General features: G+C 39.3%; 3 protein-coding genes across 5 annotated transcripts; 1 reads left to right on the plus strand and 2 right to left on the minus strand.

Moving 5' to 3' along the window:
- Window positions 1-886: 886 nt before the first annotated feature.
- LOC131319859 (uncharacterized) lies at window positions 887-8,912 on the minus strand. Of its 3 annotated transcripts, none has more exons than XM_058350281.1 (15): window positions 8,555-8,912; window positions 8,372-8,456; window positions 7,186-7,288; window positions 6,962-7,046; window positions 6,706-6,792; window positions 6,527-6,553; window positions 5,954-6,417; window positions 5,569-5,650; window positions 5,290-5,472; window positions 5,166-5,219; window positions 4,412-4,504; window positions 4,271-4,336; window positions 3,663-3,709; window positions 2,082-2,771; window positions 887-1,480 (listed from the first exon to the last, which is right to left on the minus strand). In XM_058350281.1, the coding sequence occupies exons 1-15, from the start codon at window positions 8,669-8,671 to the stop codon at window positions 1,117-1,119; spliced, it is 2,547 nt and encodes an 848-aa protein (XP_058206264.1). In that variant the 5' UTR covers window positions 8,672-8,912; the 3' UTR covers window positions 887-1,116. The 3 variants fall into 3 exon arrangements, with proteins under 3 accessions (XP_058206264.1, XP_058206263.1, XP_058206265.1); XM_058350280.1 differs by having other exon boundaries at window positions 5,954-6,346; window positions 6,447-6,553; window positions 8,555-8,880; XM_058350282.1 differs by lacking the exon at window positions 6,527-6,553 and having other exon boundaries at window positions 8,555-8,881.
- A 3,718-nt stretch (window positions 8,913-12,630) lies between these two features.
- Window positions 12,631-14,030, plus strand: LOC131319870 (large ribosomal subunit protein P1-like). Its single transcript, XM_058350298.1, has 4 exons — window positions 12,631-12,744; window positions 12,820-12,912; window positions 13,452-13,670; window positions 13,771-14,030. Exons 2-4 carry the CDS (start codon window positions 12,844-12,846, stop codon window positions 13,822-13,824), a joined length of 342 nt encoding a protein of 113 aa, XP_058206281.1. The 5' UTR covers window positions 12,631-12,744; window positions 12,820-12,843; the 3' UTR covers window positions 13,825-14,030.
- Window positions 13,889-19,158, minus strand: LOC131319862 (granule-bound starch synthase 1, chloroplastic/amyloplastic-like). The gene is made up of 13 exons (XM_058350284.1): window positions 18,775-19,158; window positions 18,488-18,568; window positions 18,291-18,389; window positions 18,085-18,174; window positions 17,913-17,976; window positions 17,722-17,822; window positions 17,511-17,620; window positions 17,177-17,420; window positions 16,916-17,092; window positions 16,620-16,811; window positions 16,176-16,262; window positions 15,962-16,090; window positions 13,889-15,735 (listed from the first exon to the last, which is right to left on the minus strand). The coding sequence occupies exons 1-13, from the start codon at window positions 19,111-19,113 to the stop codon at window positions 15,619-15,621; spliced, it is 1,830 nt and encodes a 609-aa protein (XP_058206267.1). The 5' UTR covers window positions 19,114-19,158; the 3' UTR covers window positions 13,889-15,618.
- Window positions 19,159-19,359: the final 201 nt, after the last annotated feature.

Below are 19,359 nucleotides of genomic sequence, written 5' to 3' on the forward strand. Positions count from 1 at the left end.
CATTTACAACCGTGCAGAGCTCGAGTTTTAGCCTCATTTAATAAATAAGCCAAACTCGAACAATACAAAACTCGGCTTGACTCGACTGTTTGCACCCTTTGATATACACAGACAATTTCAAAAGAAAGGCTCTGGTCAAACAAACGGGGTGGAGAGAAAATTTATTCTGACCATTCAATTTGAACCGTTCAACTACTAGCCATTCTTTGATTTAGAAAAGAACATAATAATTTTTTTTTTTGGTTCGACGGTTAGGGATATGTCCAGGCTAGCTTATGCTTACCCCCGACTAATCCCCTTCCCGATCCGATTAAATGTAGATCATCCACGCTGAGACTAGGAGATTCACAAGAAATTACTTTCTTGTGGCATGACCAAAATAACTACTCCTAGCTATTGTTCCAACGTTGAGCATACGAAACTGTCTTAACAAAACCATCATAGTAATCCAAGCAAATCCAAATTCTTCAGAGCAAAATTCAAACATGGCATCCAGGCTTAAGCAACTCATCTTCTTTCTTTCTGCTCGAACTTCTATTGTTCAACTGGAGTATCATATTTCATCTAGAGCACAAGACTCATGAACAAGTAAATCCAGCGACATTGTAATGAATCAAACAATTGAAATGAAAAATCTAACACCTTTCATTGTTAGCTTTACAGTTAATAGACCTTCGAAAAGATTGCTAGGGAAATAAAAGAACCGCTCCCAATATAATTAGATTTATCCGTAAAAAAGAACTTATCCGTAAACATATCACAGGTTCAACAGGATGCAAGTCACAGCAATTCATATTCTATGGTGCCTTTTTTCCTCCTTTTCTTGGTCGGAAATAGAGCAACCATATTACGTAGAGGTTGATATCACCGTGTAAGAGATGAGATATGCTGAATATAGAAAACAAATTAAAACACAAGTAATGGAACTGTTATTACCCCGTGGTTCCGCCATTTGCGATGCTTTATCCAACATTAAGCTCAACAATGGCACTGACAGGACGGTTATCACATACTATTGTACAACATAATCCTAGATATATCTAATTTACACTGGTGGATTGGCACTTGATAGGATAATTATCACTTATGATACATCAACTACAAAATATGATTGATTTACACTGGTGATTTTGAAAGCAGAAATTCTGGCTGTAATCTCTGAAGCAGTATCCCACAAAAGGGACACAAGGGTTTTGAAATTACTTCAGGCCTTGAAGATACAGTAGAGAACTCGAAATCAAAAGGACAAGTCGCCATTCTAAATAGAGCCTGGGGCGCCAATTTGGAAACCCATCTCTGACAACAAATGCAAAACCATGAAGGAGTAGCAGGGCAGACCTGCATGGAAGCAGCACACCGTAGCAGTTTATGGCTCTGACCAACTCCGCCACTGCTACTTGCAGCCCGGCAGAAAGCAAACTCTGTAGATTCAAAAGGAACAGATGCTGAACAATAGCTGCATTGCTCTTCTGCTGCATACCTGCACATGTTGTGGAGCTAACTGTTGACATTGACGAAGTGGATGCTAAGAGCAACTCCAACCCACTCTTAGACCTTCTAAAGGTTTGTTTTGTACTTTAACTCTTTTTTCACACAAAAAAAAAAAGACCATAAGTAGGATTCATGAAACCCCATCTGTTGCAAGTTGCAATAGAAACAGCTTACCTATTACTCCACATGATCATCAATTCATCATTTAAACAAGCTTTTCATTGATTTAGGTCTTATAGTTTCATTCATATTATATATTTTTCACCCAAATCAACATAGGAATTAAATCTAATGCCCGTCTATTTTAGGAAGCATGTTCTGAAAAGGACCATTTCGATTCTTGATTCAATTCACTGCTTGACAACCTTGTCAACCTCTAAAAGTAACCAAAAAAAAGTGATGAGCGACCCACCTTTTGAAGATTGTGACTGAGTTGGCAAAATTGAAGAGCGAGATTCACTGGGAAATTTTGGTGCTTCAATATATTGTGTGCGTTGGAGCAAGTTTTATTGCATGGCTTTTCAACATACTTGAAAAAATGTATTCCAAATAAAAGATGAGCAAAGAAATGCATGGATGCTAAGGAATACCTATTATTAAGCTTTCTGAAACCGGCCACAAGGAGTTTCAGATGATCCCGTACATTATCACCATTATGTGCAACCCATTGCCCCATTTGTGCCAATCCCACCGGTTGCCAGTCTCCATTTGAGGATGAAGTGGATATAGAGCTCGAAATGGCAGAAAAACTAAAAGCCACAAGCCTTTCTCGGAGTTCATTTTCACAGCCAAGAAGCAGCTCCATCCACAAAGCAACGTCTTCTTCAGCACCAATCGGTCCTAAATTTGTCTGACCACAGTTAATATTATCTGCCTTCAGCTCTGCCAAGACTACACGCCGATTTACAATGTTGAGGAGGTGCAACTGGCGGGAACCAATATTTGAGAGTAATCTAGAAACCTCTGACAAGGTTTTTGCAATAGGAAGACCCAACTGGATTCCCACACATGACATCAGCCACTTGGCCAGTACGTGCTCAACATACTTCGGTGCAGACTGCTTGAACGCCAATAAAGCTGTTATGATATCCCAAACAACCAGAGGCTTCTCCACATTTTCATATTGTTTCAAAGATAACAAAATACTGTGCGTCCAATAAACTAATTCCTTCTCCGGGAAACCAGAAATTGCTTCAACATCAAAATCAGGGTCTCTGTTAGATAAAACGTCCCATTGCTGCCCACCTATCCAGAAGAACTCAATAGCAGCCTTCTGACTCCTGAATGTTTTTCCAACATATGTTAATTTATGAAGGATGAGACACAATGTTCAGATGATCAAAGAAAGCAGATTCCGTCATTTTCAAGTTATGAGGTTTTTCCCATAAAAAACAATACTTCTTTAAAATAGGAGTTTTTAAATAACTTCACTACGTTGCATTCTTTTGCATTTTCATTGTATTTATCTCATCTAGAAGTCCATCTGATACTCTTTCTTGCTATGTCATCATTCCAATAGGTCTGTTGGTACATGCCAATGTGTTTTTGAGCACACTTGCTCCTATTATACACTTGTACCAGCAGTTTTAGACACATAATAAGTAAGCATAATACACAACCCTAATGACATCTGTAACGCATAAATAAATTAAATGAGAATAATAATAAATAAAGAAAAGTAGGAGAAAATCCAGTAGAGTTTTTGCCATTCATTTCTTTTTCCATGCACATGGCACTTTGTAAGAAGTGCTTGCTCACAGGAAAGAAAAAAAAACAAGGAAGGTTGTGGGAGAAGAGGGTGAGATGATGGAAGAGAGAGTAGAAGTTAAGAACGTAGACCGGCAAGTGGGGAGAGATAAGAAGAGGAGCAGACAGAAAAGAGAGGGGGTTTATGTCTATGTAACTATAGTCGTCAATGTAGATATCTATCGAAACATAAGTGTTGGAAGAGAACCCGTATATCAGGACTTATTTACTTTTTAGGGCATAGATGCAAAATTTGGCCAGAATATTGCCTTATTGTAATGGTTTATATGTCTATGCATGTCCTGCGTAGAAATGCTCCCATACATACTTTGCAAGCACTCACAGGTGCACCGTGCACATATACAGAAATGCAATCGGCAATCCTAATGCAAAAGGACATAAAATGAATAAAAGGAAAATCAAACCTTGCCTGGTACATCGGATTCAATAGATCAGCATCAAAACTACGGGCCTGCAAAGATTGGCCATGAGTTAGTTTTGGATCATGTCTTGCAACAATAAGAGTCAATTGTCTTAACTTCCCTGCGGCAACCTTCATACATCAATCTAGCAAGGTAGTTCCTTAAAAGGTAGTGCTTGAAAGGAAGAAACATACACAAACCACAATTTTGATGGATGTTGATAATGCAACAAAGAACTGATAACAAATGTGTGTCAACCTATAGGTGACACAGTCACTGAGAAAACCTGAGAAAGTAAATTGAGGTATGTTCCCAAGGGGCAAGGCATTGGCAGAAAGTGAATTGAGAATGTTCCCCAGGGACAAGACATTCAGCAAAAGGGATGGGTTTGAATAGTTTTCAGAATGAATGCCAAAATCAGAGAAGACTTGATTCTTGAACCATTATTGCAATATTAAGCCAAAAGCATTGGATTGACCTCTTTGTTTTTAAGACAAAAACGCATCTAAAAAGGCCAAGGATGACAGCTATCCTACTCAGTCATTCTACACGGCAAATAAGTGTAACCATATTTTGCAAGATTACAGAACTTCAGGAAGACAACATCATACCACGGCAATCACCAGATTTCCAGGGGATGTTGCTAAACCAAAGCATGAATCAAACACATTTGGAACCTGCAAAGAATCTCCATATTCAATGAAGTAGAAGAAGAAAATCTAGATAAAGAACAAAAGAGGGTTGCATCTTACATCGCCGGAACTCTTTACAAAAGGAATATTTGAAGGAAAGGGTACTTCACAGAGGCGGCTGTCACATAAGGTCCAGTTATAAACAGAATTGTCCTGTTGTCATTGAAACAGATAAATTTAAAAAATGTCTTAAGCTAGTAACTATCATCAGCTTTATGGCCTTATCATGCACCCTGAAACACAAAGGCTAGTTGTAAGCCTTATATGAGTGCAGATATCCCATACAAGAAAATTATATAGATAGCTCAAATTATCTACTCACTGAACTAGCGATATGCATGTTGTATAAAATTGAACATCATGAAAACCTAATTGATTATTTTTATTACAACTTGAAAGAAAAGAAAAGAATAAGAAGCCGCCAAAGGCAAAAAAAAGGGGGAATCTCACTCAATTTTAGAAAAGATTAAACAACTCATTCATGAAACTCAGAAGAAAGTCTCACTTAGAGATGAATTATTTATGGCTGCAATGTACGTAACAAAATCTACCAAATGACCTCTTTCTTCCCGTTGGAATAGGATCCCAAAGTTGATTTTCTTACAACTGATAGCATGGTACATCTTGACCATACTCTCAGATTCAAAACGAGTTGCATTAACTGTTGACAGCACACATTTCCAAATAAACGAGTGGAGGATTTTATTTTCCCTTTCAAAAACAAAGAAGAATAAACAATCTTCCATAAGATATAGTCATCGAAACAATTTGTATTTTCAACAAACAAGCAACTAAACTTCCATAAAAAGAATACCTGGCTACAGCTGTACAGACAACATCCATCAAATGCCCACGCTAACCCTGTAATCTGATTGAAACCTTTATCATATATACCATCATCATTAAGCAAAAAGACTGAGCAACATGTATAAACTTACAATATGGTCATGTGCACCATATGAGCCAAGTTTATCAAATTTGCCGGTAGTTGAAGATATGTCACAAATCCACACATCAAAAGACCCAGATCCTTTGCCAACAGCTAAATGCATTTTGTTTGCAGACTGGATGGGCACAATAAGTGAAACTACAGAGACTGGGACAAAATCAACAGTCATAACCTATTTCAAAGTAGAGACAAAAACAAGAAAACAATTAATTCTCTTGAATGCGAGATAAACAGAACAAATGAGATTCTAATTCGTCAAAATGCTGACCTCCTTTAACAGGGAAAATGGAGCATTATTAACATCTGAAGACTTCAACAATGCCCCACCATACCCAATCCAGATCTTCACACTGGGAAGGAAACAAAAGAAGGAACAAGCTAAGAATGTAGAAAACGTTAAACACGTAATCTCCTAGTCTAATGGAATTTAAAGACTTTCACCTTTGAAAAAAACCAAATTAAACCAGCTAGGATACCAGGGAACATCAAGAATTCAAAATTTTGTTTTAGTAGGATTCCGGTGAGAATCTCCAGTCCAATGCACATCTTTAAAAATTTTTTTTGATCGGCAATGCACATCTTTTAATTACTCTTGAATAGAAGAGAATCATGGAAAAATCACATACAATTATGCATCTAAAGACCTAACCCACCTCCCATCAGAACTCCCAGTAGCCAATAAGAGTTGGGGATCTGAGGCACCAGAAGAATACGAGGCCCAACAAATGGCAGTGATCCAAGCACTATGTACCTGAAGAACTCCAACCAGTGATGCAGAAGTTGAATCTCTGTTGCTCATAACAGAGAAGCACGACGGTTCAAGGAATCTCCAAAATGAAACCTTTCCAGACTTCCCTCCCACAGCAAGTATAGAACAGCGGTTGGATGAGTATTTTGCAGAAACTGGCTCCATTTCAGACGCCAACTGCACAACTGGCGACCAAGCAACAACAAGTGATGATAGAATTGTGCTGCGAAAGGAATACTGATTTGCAGTTATTTGTGGTAGACAGGGTCTTTCTTCTTTTTTCTTCAGAGGTTTTGCTCTAGAATTAGGCACACAAACAATTTGGTTCAGATTATTTGCTTTCATATTGCCAGATTTGATCTCAACTACCTGAAGAAGGTAACAAGGAGAAAATGTACATTATGGTTAATGCATTCTGTCGTTTTCGCTTGGATTCATTCCTTGAAATAGAAGTTAACTGATTGTCAGGACATACAACCTCTAAGCTGAGTTGATTTGCTTGCTCCTAGTATAGGAAGACCCAAAAAGCACCACAAGAAAAGTTAGGCCTCAGTTGTATGAAATGTGATCTAAAAAATGAAGCAACAGGCATGCATGCATGAAGTAGCAAATCAAAACACACAAACCACAAAGTAATTAACATAAAAGGCAACTTACGTTTGAAATTTCTGAATTGCTATCATCTGACTCCACAAAGTTGATACTTGCAAAATAACTATACAGCATTTCCGATATGTCATCAGCCTAATAAAAAGACATAACATGAGACCATTTTATTGTAACCAATACTCGATTTACAATATCCTAGGAACCTAGTTTTCCTAGTTGTTCCGAAATAAATAAGTGTTGACATCATCAAGCACTTGATCAAACCACGTGGCTGTTTTCTTTATAAGTGCAGATGGGTGCATACCTCTACCCACTCTGCAGAAAACTCACAATAGGGCATGCGATAAAGCTTCACGCGACCTTCTGTGGTGCAAACAGCAAGCAGGCACCTTCATAGAGCCAAAAAACCCACAACCTTAAAACCTTACAAATTCAGTGACATCAAGAGCGTAGAAAGTACATTACAGAAGCAGGTGAATTTACAGACATGCCAGATGTAGTAGTCGGTAGAAGAAATGAAGCTCGTACCCTGAGTTCGGAGCAAATCCAACTGGGGACCAGGAAATTGAACGAACACAAGGACGGGGGTCACGTGATAAACATGTCGGCAACAAGCAGCCCGAGAGCAAATCTGCAAAAATAGCAACACAATCAAAAAGTTGATGCATACAAAAAAACATATTTATAAGTGAGATGCTAAAGGAAAGAAATGATGAAAACAGTAATAGTGTTGTCCGCGAATCTGCGCTGTTAAGCTGAGTAGCATACTTTAAACAACTTGAAGTAGCTCATCTAGCAGCTTATAAGCAGAAAAACTGCTGTACTCTTTTACATGTGGTGATATGTCAGTGAACAAACCAGAAGCTGCCTAAATGTCATGTTCAAATTTCTTACTAATTTTATAGAAGCCAAACGAAGATATTTGTCTATGGAACCACGTAGAATAGCCACAATGAAGTGTTTCTGCCATATACAATTCAAAAATCATCCAAATAATGTACCAATAAACCATCACCTGGTTCTTAGACTGAACTAGGCTGTGAAAAATATCGTTTCCATAGTGTTGAACAATAAAAGAGCTTTCTATTTACTTGAAAACTTAACCTATCATGGCGTGAGGATATATGCTCTTAAGTCTTAATAGATCGGTCAGCCATGCCCAATCTTTTCCTTCTACCTCGCCAAAGCTAACTGTGACTGCCAGCATAGCAAATTGAGTTACACCTTCCCCTTTCCCTTCCCCTCTAAGAAGCTTGGACAAAAAAAAACAGAAGGATGTTGGAATAATACTTCTCATTTTGTCTTAGTATTCTGATATCTTTTTGTCCTTAATAGGGCCTCCGTTAGTGGGCGGTTAGATTAGACGATTAGTCCCTTGGATTAGTCAAGGTGCGCACAAGCTGCCCGGAGAACCTCGAATGTCAATAAACATATGTTATTTCTGAACTTCCAGTGAGAAATCCAGGTCACAATGAACAATCGATAAAAAAAAAAATGTGGTGTTGTCTAGTGAAAATAGAGTAAGTACGAAAACTGCTTTGCCTAGTGAATTATGTTTTCTTTCTTTTTTTTGTGATCGGCTTCGCCAAGTGAATTCTGTTGCCCGTAAATTCGCCGCCCCCCCCCCCCCCAAAAAAAAAAAAAGAAAAAGAAAAAGAAAAATGCCGATCATTGATAAAATAGCAACGCAGAATGCATTTAGTACTAAGCTTACCTTTCCTTTCAACGACGCCAATCGGAAAAGGTTTGCTGGGTGAGATAGTAATCAGGCCTCGAGGTCCAAAAGGCGTAGCCGGATTCTACAATCAGGAAATACCAAACAATAACGCGAAAGCAGAAAAACAAAAACAATCCGTGCAAAATTATTGCGTGTGCGTTAACTGAAAATTGCTAGTACCAGAATCGTGACGATATGCCCAGAAGCTACAGCGACCAAGTTCTCGTCGGACCACGCGACGGCATTGGGATGCGACGGAGAAGCCACGAGCGCGGCGGCCTGAAAACGCGACGCCATTGTCGGAAATTGTTTTAGCGTGACGAAAAGCCGTTGGTACGGTTAAGGCGCGAAGAAAATCGAGAGGGAAAATCGACGTCTTCTGTATTTGTAAGTCGTAGTGGTGAGGAGATGGCGAGATCGAATCCCGGCCGGGGTTTGTACAAGCGGATGAGAGAGAGAGAGAGAGAGAGTGTGTGTGTGTTGTACTCGAAACTTGTAAGCAAGAGAGAGAGAGAGCCCTAGTTCGAGTCTCCTCCTTAGCATGTGCTTTCGTACCCTAGGGTGATTTGTAGGAGTACTCCATTTTGTTCCATATTGTTGGACCCCTACGAAAAGAGATGTGCAATTTTAATATCAAAAAATAAAATACTTTCGCGCACCATTTTTAAAATTCCTTTGCACTGTATTAAAGAGCTCTTGAAGTACTTTAATTTGGTGTAAAAAAACTTAAAGAATGATGTCTGGAAGTATTTTATTTTTCGAACCGAAAATTGCACGATTTTTCTTAGAAGGCAAGCAATTTGGGACGGAGATGGTTCACAACTTGTATCGAACCTACAGAGATGAATATTTGATGCGACAATTAAAATTGAATAATATTAATGTCAAAACTGTATTTGTTAGAGTTGAAGACCCTGCTGTCTCTTAGGGACGACAAGATGTGTTGTGCCTCGAAGTGACACCATTTTGGACTCAAAAAGGTGAAATGGGATTCCAAAGGTTGATCCTTGTTTGCTAATTGCTACTAGTAGCTAATAAACACCGGAATGAGTTAAAATGCTACTAGTATTTTTTTGCTCAAATTGAAAACACCTAAGAGCAAGTACACCAGAGTCTGTAAACTTTCGAAACAAGCCACTTTACCTATTCAAAGGGAGAAAACCATGTTGCACCAGATTAGGTAAAAAGGAAGGCAAAATCCATTTTGCTAGAGTTGTTAGCTTCTTTTACCTAAGCACTATTCATAAGGTACTCTATGTTTTATTGTTTCCCCCTTCTTTCTCTCTCAACTGCTCCTCGTCCTTCCACTTCGTAAACAAATTGGCCGTTGAACGACATGTTGGTTGAGATTCGTTTCCCTTTCCAAACGGCGACGTACCGCTTCAACTTCCCTTGCTTTTTGGTCAAATCGATCTCGTCCTCCTCCAACATTGCCCCAAATGGAAATGTCTACACCGCCGGGTTTGCCATGAACGTTGTCGCGGATTTTGACACCCTCATCGGCGACGTGAAGGTGCGTTTTATGAGATCGCCAAGCTGACAAAGCGAGGTCAAGAAAAGAATGATTTTGTGTAGGGGGAGGCGACATTGATTGAGCAGGGATTTATTGTGGTGGCTGCTGTGGCAAATATTTTTGTGGGAAGAGAAAAGAAAAATAAAAAATAGTATTTTAATAGATGGATATGTAAAATAAATAGTGTTGGTGTAGTTATGAAAGAAAAAAAGTTAATAGTTAAAGTAAAATTGTAAATTGTAAATTGTTCACAAATCACAAGGTAGTACACCTATCCACTGGTAAACTTGCTCTAAGAACATGTATCGTAGTCGTTAGCAAAAATTGCTAAAGAATAGTAAATATTTTATATTTTACCTACCCACATCACTTTCAATATTACACCAATACTTTCTATTTTACCTAGTCTCTATTATTATAATGTTAGTTTTTCTCTCTCACTCTCTCTCCGACATTAACCATATTTTTTAATTTATAAACAGTTTGAAAAAATTAAGTGCTCCAATTTTTTTATCCGTTTGAATCGGTGTGAAAATCTTATTTTTTTGATTATTTTATCCTAAAGCGTGGTAATTAATTTTTGTGAATATGACTCTCATAATCAAGTATCCGCTTTACATAGTCCCAAATAAAGAGCATATACTGAATTATGATAGCCCTAGAGATAAAAATTAACTACCACGCTTTAGGATAAAATAATCAAAAAAATAAAATCTTCGCACCGATTTTAAATGGATTAAAAATTTGAGCACTAAATTTTTAACCATATTTTTTAATATATAAACAACCTAAAAAAATTTTTGAGAGGGAGAGAGAGAGATAGAGAGAGAGAGCAAGAGGAGAAGGAGAGAGAAACAATAATTGTTTAAGACTTTAAGTTATACCTCCGCTACAGTCGTTCGGTAGATCTACCAAAGTACTATTCATCTAGTAATAATCGAAGTCATTCAATTTGTTTAGAAAATTTTACGAATTATGTTCCATTACGGATGTTACAAATTGTTAGATAGCTGGTGGGTTAGGTGTTTTCAATTTGAGCAAAAGAAGGTGCATTTTAACTCTTTGTGGTGTTGTTAAGCTACCTAGCTGGGGTACTAGCAAACGAGGATCAAGCTTTGGAATCCCATTTCCCCTTATTGACCCCAAAACGGTGTCACTTGGAGAAACTTTTTTGTATATCGGGAATATCAAGGGGGTTGGTATCCCCTCTGGTTCGTTTTTAATTTCTCGGTCATTTTTCGATCACATTTGGATGATCAGTTCCGTTTATTTTGTAGAGTTTGGTGAGAACGACAAACATTTCAAAAATTGTGTTCATCGAACTTTAATAGATACATAATCAACACATGTGAAAATTTGCCAAAAAACAAAATTGGTTTCCGATTCATTGTGGTTTTGGATCCAGTTTTGATTTCTTCAATTTTCATGAGTGCCGATCATGTATCTAAAAAAATCCAATGAAAATGATCTTTGGTACGTTTAAGGTTCTTGTCAAACTCTACAAAATGAATAGAGTCAATCATTCAAGTGTAATCGAAAAATTAGAAATAGACCGTAGGGTAGGCCTGGGTAACAGGTCGTGTCGGGTCGTGTTCGTGTCGTGTTAGTCGGGTTCGTTGCACAAATCACCCAACCCATTTAGAATTCGTGTTTCTCGAGTCGTGTCATTTTCGTGTTTCATGTCAGAAATGCTCAACCCTAACCCGTTAACTTCGTGTCCGGTTTGTGTCGTGTTATCGTGTCTGTTGCCCAACTCTATATAGAATTACAGATATACCATATATTATGTATATACGTTCGTGTTAATGGGTGACACAGATTAGTAACCGTGTTAATCGTGTCAATTTCGTGTCTCGCGTGTTCAACCCGAACCAAACCCATTTAGAATTCGTGTTCTCAAGTCGTGTCATTTTCGTGTTTCGTGTCATAAATGTTCAACCCTAACCCGCTAACTTTGTGTCCGGTTCGTGTCGTGTTATCGTGTCTCGTGTCCGTTGCCCAGCTCTACCGTAAGGGATACCAAATGTCTTGGTATCCCCGGATCGGTGTTTGTTAATGCTAAAGTTTTAATGCGTAAAATACTTGTATCGCACACATCATTTCCCTTACAAAATTTGGGATTTACCCGAATTTCGTAATCCAATAATGCACGTTGGGATGATAGTAGTAAGATGTAAAAACCACCCATTTCTTCAACAGCTAAATACTTGAGTTCTCTCACTTCAAAAAAAATACTAGTACTTGAGTTCTCGTTGTTCGATGCTTTAAATTTAAATTTTTCTAATCGCTTGTTGAGACTAAATTTATTATTCTTTGACATCTATAAAACGCGGTGGGATCTACGTTTGAATATGCGATTTGTAGGTGACTTTGTAGTGTTATAAAAGCAATGCTCACTGACGAGTATGTGGAGTTCCATATTGATCAATCCATTATGTACTCATAAAAAAAGGTTTAAAAAAAATGTACCATTTTAATGAAAAAAATTGTTACTATTATTTTTTGGAAACTTTCCGGGCTTGTTTGTTTGGAGATTTCAAAACCCCTAAGCGCGATCCCCAATAATTTTTATCTATCTATCTTTCTCTACTCATTACTCTCAAAAACCACCTTCAAAATCTAAACCGAACTGGGTCTTCGAATCAATCTAGGCCTTATACGAGGGCTTCATTGTATTAAGTTAAGTCCAATACCGGCCCAAACCAAACCACGGAATATGTTAGCCCACAACCAAAACGGAGCCCATTAGGTCTTGTGCCCTAAGCCGTGCAACATTCCATATATACACTACACTACATATCAAGCCCCTACGCCGCACAAGCAACCGAGAAATAGCAGGCTTCGTCTTTCTTCACCGGTACTCTCTCTCTCTCGCGTTTTTCGACCATCGATATCTCAAATCGACCTAGTGTTGATCATTCAGTTTCTGTAGGTATTACACAAATCTCTTGTAACGATGTCGGTTAGCGAGCTCGCCTGCACCTACGCCGCCTTGATCCTTCACGACGATGGGATCCCCGTCACTGTAATCTTCATCCCTCCTCATATCTATCTACTGCTGCGTTTCGTACTTTGCGGATTTTTTTTTTCTTTTTCCAATAAGTTGTTTATACTATATGTTTGTACACGTCTATTTTGTGGAATATGGCATACCATGTGACTGCGGCTTTTGTCAAACCCTAAAAGGCTAAAACGAAAGAATTATTATGTATAGATAAAATTATTTTTGAGGGAATACACTCGGGCTATTTTGAAATTGAATCAAATTGGAGGAAAATTAATCTCTAATGAAATCTGATTTATGAATGTAGAATTGGGGGAGACGAAAGCAGTTTTTGGTCCTTCTTGGCAGTTTCTTTAGGAGGTTTAAGGGTAGTTTAGAAATTAATACGTGAGCTAGCCTCAAACTAAGGTTCACATCGTGAACGGTGCTCCCTTTGTTATAGTAATTTATCTCTAGGGGGAACATATGGGGGGATGTTCTTTGTTTAGAAGATATGACCTATTAAGTTTGATGAATTATTGCGAAAGGTTCACATCAAAATGTATAATTGTTGTTGGTAGGCGGAAAAGATTGCTGCCCTTGTTAAAGCAGCGAATGTGAGTGTGGAATCATTCTGGCCTAGCCTCTTTGCAAAGCTGGTTGAGAAGAGGAACATCGAAGACCTCATCCTGAACGTTGGATCTGGTGGAGGTGGTGCAGCTGTTGCCTTTTCTGCTCCTGCTGCTGGCGGCGCTGCTGCGGCAGCTGCCCCAGCCGCAGCTGCGGTTGAGGAGAAGAAGGTAATAAAACATCTCTGTTCTAGTCATTTATTGCCAAGGTTATGAAAGATAGAACTTTTGTGTGATTGATTGGGAGGTTTGCGTTTTGATGTTTTTGCAGGAAGAACCAAAGGAAGAGAGCGATGAAGACATGGGATTCTCTTTGTTCGATTAGGTCGCTTTGTCTGGGTCTTCGGCAACATTGGGGCTCAACTTTATTCTTAGTGCTTATTTTGAAATTTTGTTTTTTTTTTCCATAGCGTATAATTGCTGTGTTTTTCACTGTTGACCTTTAAGATGGATCTATCTGGTAGAAATTTCATATTAAAACTAGATTTGTCTGTCTGAAGTTTTCTATGTCAAGCTTGTTGTTTGTGGTAATTCTTGAGTTGTTCGTGTTTTTTTTTTGAATTTCTTTCATGTTTTGCAAATGGCCGCATGCTAACTAGTTTAGTCGGCAAGTGATTGGGCTATATTGGCATGTTTGATTCTCCTAGTAGATTATTAGAATGGTTTATGAATGCTGTAGAAACCTTATTTACTGGTATTTTGATGCAAGCATCACACATCTGTTTGCATATTAGTTGGATTACTTAGCCTGTAGGATTTTGGGAATCAAACATAGGTTGCAATTGCCCCTGCCCCCTGAACTGATCCTAAATTCCCAGGAAAGGATGTGGAGTAGGACTTCTGCTAATTTTGGGGCCCTTCTGCCCTCCCAATTGGGTTGTTCGTCCCCTCTTGATTCACACAGTATTCTTGCTTTGGGTGCTCCTGCTGAAGTGATAGCCTTGGGACATGCTTCTCGAGTTCGGTAGGCAAAACACATACACTTGATTTTAGTAGAACATTTATGCCAATGTACCTTTTGTCCATTGGCACGAACTAGTCTAGTTCCCTAAGTGCATACCAAGGTACAGCTTTATCGTATGGATGGCAATACAAAAGAAGCTGAGAGCTAAGATAAGCTTTGTAACCTTAACAGGGGAGTTATCTTTTTTAGCTGTTTGCTCCTTCTGCCATCAAGAAATAGAATCTGTACCTCACATCCTCTTTGGCTGCCTCTATTCCAGGCACATTTGGCAGAAGGTTTGCCATGTAAGTGGTGCTTCTAAGCCACAACACACTTGGGATGCTGAAATTTTGTGGCCCATTGGTATATATTAAGTGGTAAATCATTTGGCACAAAGTTAGGAACCTTGCTTGGGTTGCTATGACATACTATACTACATATAGCAAGAAAGAACCTACAGAGTTTTTCAAGACATTCATTGATCTTTTTTTGATGAACACATTAAGAAAATGTACACAGAATAAATTCCCAGTTACTGTCTGTAAAGCAAATGCCATTTAACACCATGCTCTGGAACCGTTGGTGAATCCTCCCAAGGGGTTTTTTTTTTCCCTTATCAAAAAAGTTTCCCTGAGTTTTTACTTGTTGGAAGGTATGCTTTCTTGATTCTCGTAAGATCGTTCTCCTTGATTTGGTTGTTCAACAAGTAAATGAACACGTTTCCCGGAAGGTCCGTTATAGGCAGAAGAATGCCAATTGTTGTGAACAAAATTTTTGTAGTTGGAGGATTGTGAATAGGGATGCCAGAATGCAGAAGAATAGTACGTTTATCTTTGCTGGATTATATTCTATTTGGGATTTAGAGGGGCCACAATGGGTCTCTGCATATGACTAGCCTATTGTCTCCATTTTACCAACGCTGCATATGAAGTAAAGAATTTGGTATGGCAGGAGCCGCAGGAATACAAACAACTCTGGTAATTGGTTCAACAAGGTTCGATTTTTTAATTACACTATCGAACACCATTACAATAGTCACACTCGGGACCTTTCTGGTAACCATCCGTTTTTCAATCCATCTACTTGAAAGATTACAAGTTTTGAGTATGGTACTATTCAGTAAGAACCGTCAAAATTAACTACTAGTAAGTAGCCCCAGGAACAGCAGTTTGGTGCTCAAGGAGTTGCAACGTTCTCTTTAGCAAGAGGAGCTATCTCCTCCCCATCAACACCTGGTTTGCTGCCAGCTCCCTCCATGCTCAACAGCAGCTTCTCCCACTTCTTTGCAGGCTCCTGTTTCGCAAACAAAGGGCAACAAATCCATTACATTTTCATTTAAATGGCTTCAGAAACTTAAAAGCACCCTGTAATTGACTAGGAGTCTGTAATATTGTGTGCGCTTATCTTCCGAGCCTAATAGTCATACATGTACATGTAAGTGATTGCCTATTTGGTTGAACCAGAATCAGGAATGTTTGATGTAATCAAAAGTTTATGCCAATTATTCTCAATGACTCACCTTCCACGAGAGTTCTTGAGCCATGCAGTTCTGAATCATCTCTGCCAAAGCAGGGGTGCTGTAGGTTTGGAGTGCCCTCTTCACAGTCGTTGCCACTGCTTTCACATCAGCAGGATCGACAGTCTCGCACTGGAGCCAAGGTTTTTCAAGAATTAGTAGTCTTCATCAGTTAACTTGATTAGAAAAAAATGTCACACGAGAAAAGTATCATTACCTCAACGTTGAAGGCACCCATTTGGAATCCTGTAAAACCTTCTTTCACGGTGTCGAACAGTCCACCAGTTGAGGCAACAATGGGAATCTGTACCAAAAAGCCATCACTTCATTTGATGCAACTTCGAGTAGGTTTTGAAAAAGTAGTCCAACTCCAGTTAGATCATATATGCAGAATATGTCCGTCCAAGCACATGATAAGCATATGTAGTCTGCATTTTTTGTATGGTAAGTAGGTCTTGCTGTATATAGCACTTTCGATGCTTTTTATTTGTTTATGAGTAATTGGCAATTTTTTTTTTTTTGCTCGGCGAGTTATTGGCAACTTGGTCTTCTCTACAGCTTTTTTTCTCCCTTTGAACTGAATCAGGCTCCCTTGAGCAGGATATTATAAGTTTAAATGCAGGATGTAAAATATGGTGAAGAATAGAACGAGGGTCAGTACCGTTCCATATGGCATTGCTTGCAGCTGAATAAGACCGCATGGTTCAAATCTACTGGGGATCAACATAAAATCCACTCCAGCTATGATCATATGGGCCAAAGGGCGATTGAACTTTGCCACTCCACGGGCCTTGTCAGGATACAGGTCTCCCAGTTCCTCAATCTGTTCCTCCATATGCTTTTTGCCAGTCCCCTAGAACAACACACCATAACCATTTCACACAAAATCGATTTTGGTTTTAGCAACAAAAGCAGCAACATTCAATCAAGTTATTTGCGTCTAGGATTGATGCTTACGAGAATAATTATCTGTACATCCTCTCCAACAAACTGTGAAATGGCTTCTACAAGAATATCAGAACCTTTCTGCTCTTCAAGTCTACCGATGAAGCCAATTACAGGAATGTTCCTATCAACAGGCAGCCCAACTTCTGCTTGTAGGGCTTCTTTCAAAATGGGCTTCGCATCCATCACCTGAAATTTGACGAAAATTTTTCAATACATATCGTTGAGGCGTCTAGGCAAAAGGACTCGGAACTTCTAGAATAAAAAACTTACAGTTGTGGCATTGTACTTCACATCGATATATTTGTCAGTAGATGGGTTCCACTCTTGTGCATCCATGCCATTCACAATACCAGTGATACCAGTCACGCGAAGGATGTTATCCAATTCCACACCTTTATCTTCACCTGAAACAAGTTCGTGAGCGTAATAGGGGCTAACTGTCACAACCCTGTCTGATTCTAGTATCCCAGCCTTCATCCAGTTAATCTTCCTTCCCTTCACCGGCTTGTTATATCTGCAAAATCAGAAGAGAAATTGGCTCAAAGTTTATAAGACCTGTAGTTTGTGCAATGGGTTGCATTTATGTAAGCAACAATATGCATACCCGTCCATGAAATCAAAAGATCCCTTAAATTGATCTGGGAGGTTTAGTAGTGAAAAATCTCCAAAGGCAAATCTGCCTTGGTAGGCAATGTTGTGAATGCAAAAAGCAACCTGGAAAGATTATTGTCGCATAATTAGCTGATTTTTAAACTCGGCCTTCACACGAGTCCCCATTGAAATTACCCATATTGAGGCGCATGCAATGAAATTACCTTGGCACTTTTATACATTCCCCTAGATTTGTACATAGTTTTTAGGTAGCAGGGAAGAAGAGCGGTGTGCCAATCGTTAGCAATGAAAACAACGTTCTCTCCTGCATAACAGAAGTACTTCCTTCAATCAAATGGAACGCTTTGGACTAAAAGGTGAAGAAATTGTTAGGTACAGGAACTGGAGACCATACCATATGGTCCGGAGAAGTATTTGCTGCTGTTTAAATTCAGGACCCTTGGTGCTTCAAGAGCAGCCTGAGAGCCGTAGCAGTCCAAATTAGATATAGAACAACCATTTATTTGTTAACTTTTTTAGAATCAGAATAATTAAGGCAAAAGTCAACTGCAAGGAAAAATTCTCACCTGGCATAACAGGCTGAAGCGAAGTTGGTTGTCTTTATAATCCACTCCGGCCTTGGGACCATAGATTTTGGTTGCAGTTTTTCCCCACACCTTCAACAGTAAAACAGGAATAATCAATGCCCCTGAATGAATTTGCTTCTATACATGCTAAATCCTTTATCAATTTACCGTCTAAACTAACAACATCCACGGATGCAAAATTATACCTTCTCAAGGAAGAGTGGATGGTCTACGAAAACACGGTCAACACCTCGTTTGTAGCAGTGGAAGAAGCGAACGGTTTCAAGTCTGTCCCCGACTTTGATCTGTGCATGAAAAGGAAATTCTCGCAAGGAACTAACAACAAATTGAACTTTTTTAAGTGTTTAGCCTAAGCTAGCTTCAGATGAGTTCCGGAATCTACCTCAACGAACACCTCTGTATCCCAGGCATCTTTATACTGGTCGTATCGTGGTGATACTGTCATGACTCGGTGCCCATTGGCCTGAAGAAGCAGTAAGCCACAACATAATATATAAGTTTTCTATGGATCAAACGAAGCGGGCGTTTGTTGCGATTTAGGTGCTGCAACTTGTGAGTATTTGTTACTTGGAAACCTGTGTCAATCTGTTTGTCACAGCTTCTGCTTTTGAGTTATGGGGACTTCTGATTTTTATTAATTTGCTTCACATAAGTATAACAAGCGCTTACCGCCATGGCCGGGGGGAGTCCTCCAAGAACGTCGCCGAGTCCACCGGTCTTGCTCCAGGGACCAACCTCTGCTCCAACAAAGACCAAGTTCATTCCACACTTGATTACTCCCTGGGATGCCCTGGCTGTTTCAGTTTTGGCCGCTTTCCTCCCAAACAGCCTGCTACCGGCCTTCGCATTGGTTCTCAACTGTAGCAGATCCAGTTTGTTAGAAGGTCTCAGTCCACTGTAAGTCATGTGTTTGCTTCTCATGGCGCCATCTTCGGCGAACGGTGATTTACGGTCCGATCCAGTTGCGGAGCTCCTCGATACAAGCCGCGAAGAGGCCACGGTTGCCATTCCTCCACAAATCTGAAACGCACGAGACAGCAATTATAGAGAAAGCTAGTACAGCAACTTCATGTAAGAATCAATATCAATACGACCAATTGAATAAGAATTGCATCCATAAACGGTAAGAAACAGAAAAGAAGTAATCTTGAGATCTCACCTCTCTCTCTCTCTCTCTCTCTCTCTCAGATGAAACTCTCTCCTCTCCCTCTCCCTCTCCCTCTCCCTGGGACTCGTTGGTTTCACGAACTTCAG

The sequence above is a fragment of the Rhododendron vialii genome, chromosome 3a (genome assembly GCF_030253575.1).
Source record: "Rhododendron vialii isolate Sample 1 chromosome 3a, ASM3025357v1".
Lineage (NCBI taxonomy): Eukaryota > Viridiplantae > Streptophyta > Magnoliopsida > Ericales > Ericaceae > Rhododendron > Rhododendron vialii.